The 15203-nt window shown below is 38.4% G+C and overlaps 1 protein-coding gene across 1 annotated transcript in view; it reads right to left on the bottom strand.

Annotated features, from left to right (window-relative positions):
• Positions 1-2383: 2383 nt before the first annotated feature.
• Positions 2384-15203, bottom strand: part of LOC102891957 (serine/threonine-protein kinase TNNI3K) — a 259759-nt gene continuing 246939 nt past the window's right edge. The window contains exons 24-25 of the mRNA XM_006919326.1: positions 6182-6261; positions 2384-2915 (exon numbers count right to left, since the gene is read on the bottom strand). Of these exons, the coding sequence (XP_006919388.1) occupies positions 2839-2915; positions 6182-6261 (157 nt within the window). The 3' untranslated portion in view covers positions 2384-2838. The remainder of the gene's footprint in view (positions 2916-6181; positions 6262-15203) is intronic.

Genomic DNA, 15203 nt, shown 5'->3' with positions numbered 1-15203 from the left:
AGGCTATGTGACTTGCCCAAGGTCACACAACTACTGTAGAAGATCTGAGTGACTCCAAAGCCAATGCTTATTGTTCAAAGGAGGGAAGGAAGGAAGGAAGGAAGGAAGGAAAAACAGAAGGGGATTAAAGAGACAATTACAGAGAGTAAGAAAGAGAAAAAGAAATCAGATCCTTAATTTCAGATGGATTTGTCTAACACTAGCCTTTTTCTCCTACCACTAGTATAATTTTTTTTTTTTTTTGTCTTTCTCAGGGAAATGTCAGCTTTGGAAATAATTTAACCCAAATAATCACTCTGTTGGAATAACTCTCTCCTGGTGCTGCTGTAATTTGGCTTACAATTATAGCTAATTGAACATCTTCAAAGTGAGCTCAGTGCTGCATGCACATGGAAAAAAAAATTAACGTGCTAAGCATGCAAAATCATGACCGTAGAAGTTCATTTTTACCAGCAGAAAAAGAAAGTAATTAATGAGACATTTTTCAGCAAGGAAGAAAACACACACACACACACACACACACACACACAAACCCTAGTGGTCTTGAGACAAGCTCTAAGATGATCCCTAGGCCCCATTAAAGGTGCAATAACAACAGGGTTTATGAGCTACAGATTGGCATCTGTGAAAAGGTTCCCCTTCTCAGGAATCAAGACACATTAATCTCATTATTTGCAGATACCTGACAAGACGAACCAGAGGGAAGCAGCAACATAAGGAAATACAGTGTGGAGAGAGGAGGTGACTAATTAAAGAAAAAAAAGAGCTTGACAAATTTGCTCAAGAAAATCTTTCTCTTTCAAGAAGTGTACTTCAGAGGCCATCAGTCCTTCCTTCTGAATATGACCTCCATTCAATGGGAACCTGGGAAGATGCCTGGTTTACTAGGGCACTGTCCTGATTATACATACATTTGGCATTCTATCTACTGTGAATATTTTAGTCGAAACTAGTATGCATATGTGTATGTGTGTATGTATGTCTTTTTAAATTTTTAACTTTCTAAGGTATTCCTTTAAACTCAACTTATAAAAGGATTAAGGCCCAAAGTATCCCAGGCTGGTGCTGGATCATTTCTTCATGCAGCTAGAGCAGAGGAGTTAGGGAGTGGGCAGTGGGGTGGGGGAAGCTGCCAAGACAGGTGCTCTTTAACTGGCCTATTTTCTCTTCTTTCTGTCTTTGCCAGAAGCCTTTATATCTGCACGGCCACTTCAGGCTCCTTAGTCTTGCTCATTATAAAGCCCCCTAGCAATTTGCCTGGTGGGATAGAGTACCTGTGACTCCAGAACAATTGTGTGGGGAAATAAAAATGCTGGGGGCTATAAAAAGGATAAATCCCAGAGAAAGTTTTAACTTCTGCCACTGGACTCACATTGGGCTGTCCTCAAGCTATTCAGAGCATGTGGGGGCTTTCAACTTGGCAAATATAAAAAGACTCAAAAGGGATTTTAGAGGTAGGGCTGCTGTTCTGACAGAAATTGCCCCCAAGAACATATTTTTTAATTGGTAGGGGGAGAGGGAAGGATGGAAGCGCTTGCCACAAACATCTAAGGAGCAGTCAGCACTTCTTTTCAGTTCCATTTGTATATGAGTCCACATTACTCAGGAGGAGAAAGATGTGCCTAAATGCAGCCAGTCAGAGTCAGACTCTGTATTCTTTCCACTGCTCTTCAGGCCCCTAGTTGTCCTCTCAGGATTTAGAGTAGCGGTTTTCACCCTGGGGTAATTTAATCTCCCAGGGAACATTGAGAAACATCTGGAGACATTTCTGATTGTCTGACTTAGGGAAGCTGTTACTGGCAACCTGGAAGCTGTTAAACATTGTGTAATGCACAGGACAACCCCCACAAAGAATTATCCCCTCCAACATGTCAATAGTGCTGAGATCTAGAAACCTTGATTTAGAGGATACCCAATCTACCTTTATTAATTTTATTTCTCTTATTGAGATGAAAGCAGTAATTATCACACTGGATTTTCATGATTTCCTGCCTGATTTTTCCAAGTCTGTATTTCAATGACAAAATTATCTTGTTTGGTGGATTCATTCTTGTCTTCCTGGTTGGAATGAGAATGAAGGGTAGATTTCTCATTTTCTGAAGTCAGTAGCTACCTCTGATATCCTCCCAGTCCACTGTGCCAGACCTTGGTATGAATGGCAGGTATGCATTTGCAGGCCAGTTTTATAACTGTACAAATAGCATTGATGACACCTTGGTGCTGACAGCAACAGGTTACCCAAGCCATGCATAGATCACTTGGTATGATGTAGAAAGGAGGTTAAATAATGAAGTACATATTTTTGCATGACTTCTTTCTACCAAAATGTCTGAAAGAAGGTATACTCAATAGAAGTCTTATTGGAATGAAATTCACTTCTGAATCAATTTTGTATGCCACCAAAGAATCTTTAATCACAGTGCTGGACACTAGAAATAACATAATGAGACAAGAAAATTAACAATATTCTAAGAAATCAAACCCATGGCTCTCAAGTACAAGTCCACATAATTCAGTCTAGGAAAACATAAACCTTGTTAAGCGCCTGTCACAAACTTAGGCCCCATCTCCAAGTAAAAATGTAAATTTGTTTTTTTCGTTTACAAAATTCAAACCAATTTTTCAAATACATTTTGTCTTGGTTCTTTTGCATTTCATTCCTCAGCCACAAAACTGAAGCCCAATCTGGGGTTGGGAATTAAACAGGACCAGTGTAAACAAGCAAATTTAAGGAGACCTTAGGGGTTAAAATATTATAATTGAAAGCAAGTCTGCCATGGTTGGAAGTGTTGCTGTCAGACTGGGGGAAAATTCTCCTTGGGTGCATGCGGAATGCTGTCAGCTGCTGTCCTCAAAGCTGCCACTATTCCGGCAAGAATGAAAATGCATCGGACTCATGGGATCAGACACATAGCCTGCATGAGAAAAGAAGTTCAGCTGTTACTTACGGGCCTTTCAGTCCATCTCCCCATTTTTCTTCACCAGCCTCACCCACTACAATGCACAGCTGCCAAACAGCTTCTCCTGGCTCATGTGAACACAGAATCTGGACAACAGTTGCTGGCAAGGAGTTGTAAAACAAAAACAAAATTTTAAGTGACAACAGAGAGCTGAGATCGGAGGAACATAAACGATGGCTGTCTGATTTGGACCCATGCTGGCCAGGTGACAGGTTGAGTTTGAAGTAAAGAAGTTTACAGTTCAGGAAGATGGTATATCATGATGGCTAAAAACATGGGTTTTCATTTTGGGCAAATCTGGGTTTAAACCCTGGCTTCACTACTTACTGATTCTGAGATTTTCATCAACTTAACCTTTCTAAGCCTCAATGTCTATCTTCATCTATAAATGGGAGATAGAGTTGTACTTATTCATAAGGTTGGTAACACACATAAGATAATTAGTACAGTGTCTGACACATAGTGAGAGCTAAACGAATGATGGCTTACAAAGGAAGGTAGAGATAAAAGTAGAGAAAAATAAAAGAGCCATTCTTTATAGCAGGTTGGCTCTAATTGTTTTTCTCCTTCCTCAGAGCTCAATTTTTAGGCGCACATCAATGCTGAGATCCAAATACCAGTGGCATTTGATGCTCATTGAAGCCATAGCCCTGGGTGCATGCAGAGAATGGAGCTAATGGCTCAGGCTCCAGCCACTCTCTTGGAGAACACGGAACCTGTGCAGGGAAGCAGTTACACTTCCACTCCGAGTAAGGAAGCTGTTCATTTCTTCCTTGAAAATGGGCACATTTGTCAATAGCTATTGCTGTTTTTTGCTCCCCTTTGATAGCTGAGTTTTCAGAACTAACTCAGCCATCTACATTTTCATCATGACATCTAGCAATATGCAGTTGGAGAGGCATATTTATTTTCATAAGAAAGGGGTCTGTCAGAATCTCTTAGGCAGCACACAAACTCTCCTGAGAGGAAATGGCTGCTGCTGGTGTTGCTGACCGTCCTCTCTTTCACACATCTCTAGTGGGGTTGGTCCTGGTCGGATCTGAGGAAATAGGGGAGGCTGAGAGGAGGGCAAGCAGGATACACATCACTAAATCCTAATTCTGGGTGTACTCAAATAAAATACTTTTCCTTCATCCTAAAGCAAAAATATTTTCCATTGTCCAGCCTGAAACTGCAACTTCATTTCAGGCATACAGAGATGCTTTAATAAGGTCGTAATCCCTTCATTATTATAATCAAGCTTCTGATGTAGCACATGCGATTTTACTGGCTTATGATCCTCCATGCCTTTCTCTCCACAGGACTCTGTGGAAATCTGACTGTGAGCACACGTCCCTCCAGTGTGAGCAGGCTCTCCTTCGGGAAGGTTTAGCAAAATCAGCAGGGCATGGATGCCGACATTTATTATTGATGCCATCATTGCCAGAGTTGAAGGGTAGATGTGTTGTACTTCGGTAGCCACTCAGCTTAAGAAGGACCTAAGAGAAATCTGACCGCAGGCTTTAGAAAAAGACTGAATCATATCTGCACGTTTCGTTACTTTAGGAAAGTGAAAGGTCTCAAATATAGAGAAAATAACTATGCACTTAATTTTATCTCCATTTTCTAGCCCTGCTCTTTGAGGGGTGAGGGGAAGAAGAAACAGTTCATAAAGTTGCTGTTATACCACAACTGGTTAATGAAATGGAATTCGAGGGCAATTAAAGGGTTCTTTCTTGTATATAATGTGATGTTCCTAGTGGGAGATATCAAATACATGTTCTTTGTCCATTGGGACTCTCACTCCATTCAAATCCCCTAATGTTTTCTTCTACCCTTGGTACAGATATGCATAGAAAAACCCATTTCGTGCTATTGCATTTCTTTGTCTTCTCCTTCTTGAGGATTTCTGCTCAAAGTCCTATTCCTTTAAGAAACAGATCATTGAAGTTAAAGAAATGCTTCATCTTGAAACTCCACCATGAAAGGAAAGACTTGGTCAAAGCACTCATTTCAAAGGGTGCCCTCTGAATATATTTTGTGGTTGTACAGTCACATCTGTAAAGGTTTGAGAAAACTATATTATATCAATAAAAAATGTAATGATGTGACACTCGAGCACATTTTCCCCTGTTACTGGACTGACCGATTATGTTATAAAGCTGAGAATAAAAAGCACTCGGCTGCATTCTAGACACGTATTGGGAGTTAGAAGCACAAAGTTTCCTTTCTTTAATGCTCCAGAGTAGCTTGTCTGCATCTATCCAGAACAAATTTTTTTCTCTCTTTGTTTCTTAAAAGCTTCCTCTGCTGATATTCTGCAGATGAGGTACCTTGGTGAGGATGCCAAAGCTGAAGGTCTCCAGGCTCTATGGGCTCTAAATCAGAGAAGGAGGAGCTCATCGTCCAATTTGTTCTTCCCCTGACCCAGTTCTTGTAATAAATCTGATCTCTTTAACTGTCATATTTTTTTTTCAGTCCTCCATATTGTCAAAGGAAGTTTCCATGAATAAATGAGCCCACTGTGCTAAAGTTCCAATTAAATGTAGAGCCTTTCAGTCTTAGGTGTTGGAAAAAGAACATCACAGACCTAACACATTAATATGGCAGCTAATGATAAGTGCCATTACCTATCTCTGGCTTTCCGGGGCCTGTATAGAACCGTTAACTATTTCAAAGACCTTTATTAATTCTTTTTAAAGTAGTCCTATGCAAAATAGATGCCATCAATGATACCCTCATTTCTTGTCCAGCTTTTTGAGGAAATGGTCAGGTTTACATTTTACCCTTGGGTACCTGCTTAAGGGGAAGTGTTTCCCTAGCATGTGATGTAATTGTGGAAACTCATCTCTCATTTTTCTCCTCCTTCCCTACATACCTGTGGTGTGGAGCTCAGAGGCAGTGGGCTCAATAAGGTGACAATGAGGCGTTGGAAATGTTACGAGATACAGGAGATTATTTTCATAAGAAGAGTTGTCCTTTCTTCCCAAGTATGCACATGCTCCAGTATGCTTGCACATACATTTACACACTCATGCACACACATACACATATTATTAACCTCAAAGGTAAATGTAAAATTGTATAATTTATAGGGTCAAAGTTTTCACCTTTCTAATATTTTAAAAGCATTCTTCATTTCCAGTTATTACAAAATAGAATTTTTTTCTCCCTTGTTATCAAATAACTATCACTTTTCTGGGGCAGTTTCCTTAGTCAATCTGAAGAAGGTATACACTTACCGTATTTGTCAATGGGTGAGAACTGAAGACTTCTCTTCATCTCCTCTAAAGACAGGCCTTGAGAGGAACATTGTCCAGCACTGGAAAATTCCATGAGACACAGTTTCACAATGTAAAACTACAGTGGTGGTTTGCTAAGAACATTTTTTATAAAACAGATTTATTCACTCAGCATAGACCCCAGAGAACTGGCAAAATGATACAAAGGTTTTTTTTTTTTTAATCATATGAGTGACTAATTGAAGAGTTCATAATTACAGTAGTTCTTCTATATCTATGTTTTTACTTTCCAGTTTCAGTTACCCATAGTCACCTGCAATATGTAAATATTAAATGGAAAATTCCAGAAATAAATAATTCATGAGTTTTAAATTGCATACCATTTTGAGTAGTGTGATGAAATCTTGCTCCATCACACTCAGTCCTGCACAGGATGTGAATCATCTCTTTGTCCAGCAGATCCACACTGCATATGCTACCAGCTCTTTAGCCGCTTAGTAGCTGTCTTGGTTATCACATCAACTCTCGTGGTATCGCAATGCATGTGTTTAAGTAACCCTTGTTTTACTTCATAATGGCCCTAAGGCACAAGAGTAGTTTAAACTTTATCATAAATATGTATACATAGGAAAAAACATAGTGTATATAGAGTTTGGTTCTATCTGTGATTTTAGGCATCCACTGAAGGTCTTAGAAGATATCTACTATGAAGAAGAGGGGCTCCTGTATTCAGAGTTAAGTCACATCTAGGTATGAGTCCTGGCTCTTCCAAGTAGGCTACCATTCCTAGCTGTGTAACCATGGGCACATCACCCTTTCTGAGCCTAAGTTTATTTATCTGTAAAATAGGAAAATTACAAAAATAATTTTGAATTTGTTTTGATGATTGAATATAACAAGGAGCATTGAATCTAAAATCCATGTTAATATACTTGCAAACTGTCTATGGTCATGCCACCCTGAACGTGCTTGATCTCATCTTAGTGGATACTCGAACTTACAGGTTTCAAAATTGCAAAGTAAATACACGGACGCACACGCACACACACACACACACACACATACATACATACATACACACACACACTTGCAAATCTTACTTAAAAGGAATTAATAACTAGAACATTATTATCTTAGTAATAATATATATAAAACACCTCTCAAAATGTATTATTATATTGCTATTATAGTGGTACTTATAAGAGATAGTGATAACAGTACTTATTGCATGATTCTCATGTATAAATCATTTACATATTATCTCTTATCGTTCTCTTACCATTACCAAGTCATTTCTCTCATTTTACACATTAGAAAACTGAGGCTGGAGTAATTAAGTAACTTGTTACAAATGTTTGGTAAATGGCTCATCTAAGATTCAAATCCAAGTCTTTTGGATTCCAAAGCCTGTGCACTTATCCACTGTTCAGATGAGGTTTTTCTTCCTGATTTCAGAGCTTTATTAATCCTTTTCTTCCCCAAACTCCTCCTACTCTTTTACCATTTTGGTTAATGGTATTGCTTCCTTTGTACCTCTTCAGAATCAAAACCTAAAGTTATCAAAACCTTCACTCTAATATCTAATCACATCGGTCAATTAATTATATATCTGCAGTCTCATATCCATCTGTCTCATCCGTACTTTAGCATCCTCAAAGAGGCTATCCCTAGTTACCCCCCAAACTTCCCTATGTCCATAGCAGAACTCTTAATATCCCATCTCCCAGCTAGTTGTCTTCATCTCAATTACTGGCACCACGTCATTCTGGTACGTGAACTAAAATTCTTGGAATCATTCTTGGTACCTTTCTTTTTTTCACATCTGTCACCTAATTTAACTCTTTTTAGCTCTGCCTCCAAAATGTAACTTTAATCCATCCAGGTCTCTCTTCCTTCAAGTTGTAGGCCATATAATCAATTTCTTTCTTATCTGGACCTCTGCAATTTGGCTCCTAATTGATCTGCCTGCTTTCACTCCTGTCTCCTTATCATCCATTCTCTATATATTATCCAGAGTGATCTTTTCAAAATATAAAGCAGATTAAGCCATTTACCTATTTAAAACTTTCGAATGGCTCCTCAGTTAATTTAGAATAAAATGCAAATGCTTTACCCTCACCTACAAGGCCTCTACATGTACCCCTCTCCCCAGCTTTTGCTAAGCACTATTTTTGGCATTCTTTTTGTCCTTGAACCCTCCAAGCACCTTCCCAACCCAGAGTTTTTGCATTTGTTAAATTCTGCTTAAAATGCTTAATGAATCCTGTTTGGCTGAAACCTTGTCTCACTTTCACCCACGACTGGCTCCTCTCTCTCATTCAGGCCTTAGTTGGAATGTTACCTCCTCTGAAAGGTCTTTCCTGACCACCATTCCAAAGTGGCCATTCCCTTACCTATGGTCACTCTATTACATCACATCGATGTATTTCTTTCCTTCAGAACTCTATAAAATTATCTTGCTTATTTATCCATTTACTTATCTGTTGTTCGTTTTCTTTCACACGATGAGGCTGGAAGTCTTGTCTATCTTGTCTCTCTTACTCCCTGCTATGTATGTAACACTAAGAACGGTGCTTGGCACATAGGAGAAGCTCAAAAAAATAGTTTTTGATTGATTTAATTAATTAATAGGTCCCTAAATAATGTCTTTCTCTTCAGTCATTCAATCTGCCACTCCACAATGTCTTCCTGTGCTCTCCACTCCCTTGCTCTCCACTGCAGTTCCTCATGCCAATGTTCACAGCCCTCTGCAATCCAATCCTACTTGCATTTCCCCTACTCCATGGTTATAGCTGAGCTGCTCCCGTTACTTGAATCTACTTGGTGATATTATTTTATCATGACAGGGAGCAATATAGTGTTATGATTAAGAATGAACATTCTGGCCAGACTCTTTAAATATGAATCCTGACTTACTAGCTCTGTGACTTTTGGCAAATTTATTTAACTGCTCTGTGTCTCAGTTTATGTGACTATACAATGGGAATTACGAGACTTAGCTCATGAGTTTAACTATGAGAGTAAAAAGAATAAGTTCAAAGTCTTTTGAACAATGCTGGCATTTAGTAAATACAATGTTACCTACGTTTATTATTCATTAAGGTCCAACTCGAAGGAGGACTTTTCCTCAAAGTCCTCCTAGAAAATCTGTTGGAATTCCATATGCCGCTAGTACTTTGGACTCCTACCACAGTGCTTATCAGCCCCTACCTTGGTACAGAACGATCTATATGTGCAAGATAGTGAACCCCACTCAACAGAAAGCTCCTGAGGATCAGAGATCCTGTCTAACATCTTTAGATCTTCCATACGACTTAGTGGGTACTTCACAAATAGGTAAAATTATGAAAGTGTGTTAAATAAAGGTATTACGAAATGTTCATTTGGAGAAGTTAGATTGTTCTAAAAGCCCACATTCGTTCACACTGATTAATTCACTTAGTTGCCTTAAAAATGACTGCATGTGTGGCCTCACATTCTTATCTATAAGGTAAAGATGTTGTTTCTTAGAAGCAATGATTAAAAGGAATAAGAAAAAGTATTGACTTAAAGTGAGACATTCTGTGATCTCGATCAACATTAAATGGCAAACCACACTCAGTTCTGGGCAATAGAATGTCACTCAAGGTACTTTTCAAAATAAAATACACCCCACGAATATCTGTAACCTCTTTAGCACTCTAGCTCCTTTTAAGAAATGTGCTATACACAGTAGTCTAGGCAACAACAAGATAATAGAGAATAAATATTTTATCATCAAAAAGGCTATCTGGTTTCCTATGAATAAAAGCCCATCTCCAAGCTGTCTTATTTATTCAGTTGCTGAATGCAGTTCGTGCTGGGAGATTTAACCTTCCTGCCCAAGAGATACCACATAGGCTGGCTGTTCAGGACGCTGTTCTAGGATGACAGATGGAAGCTAAGCATGCTCAAATCGGGCAAAGCAAAAGAAACCAGACCCTGATCAATGGAACAAGTTGTCTTCAACCCATGTGCATCCAGACTTCAGCAGAAGTTTCACAGAAGCCCAGAGTTTAAAAGAAACACCAAGACCTCTGTTTGCTGAAATTGTGGTCAGTGAAAATAGGCATTTCCAGTGATGCAGCTGCCCCATGAATTCAATGAAAGTAAATGTGAACTAATGGCAGGTAAGGATGACACCCAATTTTGCAGTCTTTCAATATTACTATTTACTAGGTAGCCTTCTTTATGCTAAAAGGGTGATATATATCATATAGAGGCATGCATATGAATAAGATATAATACAAGTACTTTCATGTATACTTTTTATGAGAATGAAATGAAATTTTCTCTTTTAAAGAGAATAAGATAGTCTTTAGGTTAGTTGTTGCATACTATCGGATTATATCAATACATATATTATTTTAGTGCTAAATAAGTTTCAGCCATTTTAGGCTAAGTGGTTCAGAAAAGCTCTGTAATGTATATGTAAAGATAAACATAACCATCAGTCATTGTCTCTTATCAAGGTGCACTAAGGAATAAATAATTTATCCAGAAAGAAGAGTAGAACCAAAATTGAAAAAAAAATATTTCTTGCTTCTCAATCCATGCTTTATGGGTATAGACTACCTAGCAGACTGTCTGCTAATTTGGACAGCTCACACCCAAATCCATATATATAATTTGTATTTGTGTGTGTGCATGCCATTCAGGCTACAGCTTGTCAGCACAGACTACCATGTTTGCAAATAGTCACATGGTCTGTAAATGGACATCACACAGCCTGACCAAAGACAACAGGGGCGTTCAAAACTAAATTATATGGCTATTTTCATGGAAATGAATGCAGAGATAATGGAGCTCATGACAAGCACATTAAGCTAAAAATGTCCAACGAGAAGTAAATCAATATGTATGTAAGATTCCAGAAGAGCTGTGAAGATGGGAAAAAATGCTAGAAGATAGAATGTACTTCTAATATAGCTTCAGTTCTTCAAAGCAGGAGTAAGGCAGAGTCTACAAACTAAACTGGTGGGTTAATGTACATTTTAGGCAAAACTTTAAAAATATATATTAAAACAGAGTTTTTCTGTACACGGCAAAAAAAGAACTGATTACTAGAAGCTACTATGGGTTCAATAAGAAAAAAAAATCATGCTAGATTTGCTTTATTCCTTTTTGGTGAGGCTAAATTTAAAGGGGAAATCCACAGGCTAGAACATCCATCTGGATTCTTGCAGATGCTGGACACAGTTTCCCCCGATTACTTTATAAGTAAGAAGGGGAGAGCTGTGCCAGACAAATGGTTAGATTAGATTGCCACTGGTTGACATCCAGAACTGATACAAACTTCAGGTAGATGATATTACCCACAGGGTTAAGTTGAGCCTTAGACATTGGGAATAGTTAAAATAAAACACCACATTTCCTAAAATTAGAATAGTCCAGAAATAGACCGAGTTGTTTTGGAAGTGGGTACCGTCCCATCCTTCAAGTGTTTGAGCTGTAACTGGAGCACCTCGTAGCCCTGGGTGCTGTAGATGGATATGTGTCCATCTAGAGGTCACGTGACATGACATCCCATTTCTTATGTTTTATGGTTCTTTAGAAGGTATTCATGAACCAGGTTGTCTTTGTAAAAACAGCTTTGATGTGTTGGAAAGGCTAGTGAGATTCCACAGTTCCCACTTAGAAGATTTTTATCTTCCTTATCTGAAGTGTCTGACATCTGGCTAGGGATGAATGCCTGATTTTCACATACATGCCATAGCATACCTGGGTATACATTACCAATATGACTCATGGTGATGTTTGTAGCTTTTTGTCTATATACATTTGAAATAGTAACTGAACTGTGCGATTTGCCTGAAGGAACCATTTCCTTTGGTGCCCTATTTCAAAGGAAGAACCACACTGCCATGTAAGATGAAGCAAAGGAAAGTGTGGAGAAATCACTTTCACATAAACCCATTATTAGGGATTTGAGTGACAGGCTGTGTAAGGTTGGTACTGGAAAATTGGACCTGTTTCACAAGGGTTTTTACATAAGATAAATGTAGAATATTCGTGCTGCAATGCCTGAGGGATAGGGAAAACCCCTAAAACAGTATGTTATCTATTAATCCAGAAGGATATATTGTTAAGCAAGGTCCTATAGGAAATAAGGAAAATACTGTCTGAGGAGACTCCGAGGAGTTCTGGTGCTGTCTCTCCAGAAGGTGGTAGCAGGCAGTGCCACAATGAGTCCACATGGCCCCATTTAGAGCCTGAAAAGCAGCCAGTACCGTGGTTTCCAACATACAGCCTGCCAAATGCTTTTGGTATTGGAGCAATGAATCATGGTTTTGGCTATGGTATTTGATGAATTCTCAGAATATTTGCTCATGCCATATTTGCTTCTGACTGAATTACATTCCAAAGAAGACTTCAGATGGGCATACCGTCCAAAAAAGGAACCATTTTTATCACATTTTTCCAAGTGTGGCTTTTGCAGAGCTGGGGATTTTGATTTGGTGAATTATATCGAATATATATAGCCTCCATGGCTTGAAAGCAAGAATAAAATTAAAACAACCATTAAAAATAAAGAGACCTAGAGCATTAAGTTCTACCATAATGATAATAATTTCTTAGATTTGCAGAGAGCTTTACAGCTTGCACATACTTTTCTATTTATTAGCTTAAAGCATTTTTACTTTATGAGATAAAAATGAGGCGTCTGGGAAGGCATTAATTTTACTTCCATTTTATGCAGGTGGAAAGTTAGGCTCAGAAAGTTTGAATAACCGGCTTAAACTCATAGAGCTAGTAAAAGGCAGAGCCAGAACTTGAATGAAAAGTCTCCAAACTTCCAGTCCATGCTCTTTCTTGTAAAACACATCACATTTAATAGCAGCACATGTCAAAATGTTGGTCTGTTACCATTTGGGGAGCTCGCTGAATTAGTTATGAGTTACAGAGTTCTGGACCCTTTGCATATAAAGATGAACACTAAATTCCTCATAGAGAAATATCCTTCACCATTATAGAGAAAGCACAATCAGTTTTCTCATGTCTTGCTCCATCAGATCTTTTAAAAAACTATACTTTCCCTGTCCAACAATGGCTTACATATCTCCATGCAGTGACACCAAAACATGAGACACACACTAAACTTCTCAATGAGATGGTTATGATTCCCTTCAACTCTCTAACCTTATGCAAGGCTTTCTAAACTGCATGCATGGGTTCATCTTCCTAAACATGAGCTGACTATGTTAAACAGAAAATTGGTGTGATTAAAGACTTCTGGCAAAAGTTTCTTCCATTCAGGTTGGTCCAATTAGTTTTTATGCAGCTGAAAATGCCCTCAGGCTACCTGTAACCTGGAAGATTTAGCCATTTGGACTTTGCATACGGCAATATCTTCCAAGCCCTCGCGGTTTTGCAAATATGCTTTGTGGTTTATTGGATCTTTTTGCCATCTGTCATAATGATGTTACCTACATAAGAATATTAGCACAAGGATCAATGCCATTTGCACCCTTATCCCCCATCCTTGAGAGGAAGGAATTCAAGTTAAGAGTCACTTCTGTCACTCAAAAAGAAACACAGATAACATCCAGCCAGAATTCCAGTCCAGTCCTTTGACACTAATCTGAGGGACTAATCCAAAGAAAAGGTAGAGAAACAGTCCACTGATATCCCTAATAAAAGTGTTTACACAAGGAAAATGAATGCCTAGCCAGAGAATAGGCTACTAGAGTCATCTGACTGTTCCTTTTGGCATTTAACTGAAAACAAATAGATCTATTTAAAACAAATCTGTCAGAGGGATAAATGCCCTTCTATGATTTGCAATGTCTTTCTCTGGCCTAATGTGACTCTATTAGAAATGGGATCACCTTTGGCCCAACTCCGAAATAGTACAGTCAGACTCATGAATAAGCATTTGTTAATTTACCAGCTAAGTTTAACGTATTTATTTGTTCATGATTTAATTCTGGCTCTTTTCAAAACATTATTTTGCTTTTGTCAATATTCCCTACTTGATAAAGTCCTAAATTAAAGCAAATTTATTGCTCCCATTACGATGACTGGGCAATGGCCAAAGTATTTAATAGGGTCAGAGGTCAGTGCAAAATATCTCTTTCAGGAAAATCAAACCCATCAGCTTTCTTTCAATGGCAAATATCCCCAGACTATAAAAGGACTGAAAGACTTGGCAATGGGTCATGGCTCTGTTTGAGCCATTAGGCAAACATCCAAGTCTCAACTCCCCCAAGTTTAAAGGAAAAAGCAATTAGGCAAAGAATTATGAATAAGGAAAAATGCAGTGAGATCTGGAAGTGTGTGTTAATTCCTTGATGGCTCATAAATTATTAATATGCTCAACAGTAACCTAATACCACCACCACTTCTCAATTTACCTATACTTTGAGCAGGTATAAATGAGTCAATTATACGATCTAGTAAGAGATGAACTTTGCATGTCTTGACTGTTAAAACCGAGACACATCCTTTAAATATAGCAAAATCTTTTTCATACTTCACCTTTTGTACTCATTATCATCCAAATAAAGGAAAGCATTTAAAATTTTAGAGCTCCGAGATCTTGGTACCATAATGGTCAAAAAGCTGACTCTTCACTCTTCCATTTTCCTATCTCTCATTTTACCAAGAAGGAAAGTAAAGCCTTGGGAGGTGAATTAACTTATTCAAATTCATATATCAAGGTTATAATGAAGTCAGGATATAACCTGGAGTTCTAAACTTCTAGTCTTCTTTGACGAATTTTATTCTTATTTGTTAGGAGAAAAGGGAAACTAAACTTTGCTGTGGATCTGCTAAGTGGCACTCTACTAGGTGCCTTACAAACTTTATTATATTTTCTCCACCTAACAATCCATTTTACAGATGAGGAAACCCAGGCTCAGAGAGTCTAAGCCTTGTCCAGGATCACACAGCCACAGTTGACACCTAGGCTAGGCAGTATCCAAATTCTTGCTTTTCCGGAACACTTAGCTCTATTGACTCCAGAAATAATCTTCAAATTTATACCTACAACTTTGTCTCTTTC

The sequence above is a fragment of the Pteropus alecto genome, unplaced genomic scaffold (genome assembly GCF_000325575.1).
Source record: "Pteropus alecto unplaced genomic scaffold, ASM32557v1 scaffold25, whole genome shotgun sequence".
Taxonomy (NCBI): Eukaryota; Metazoa; Chordata; class Mammalia; order Chiroptera; family Pteropodidae; genus Pteropus; species Pteropus alecto.
The sequence above is the reverse complement of the archived record's forward strand: the minus strand, read 5'-3'. Positions and strand labels throughout refer to the sequence as shown.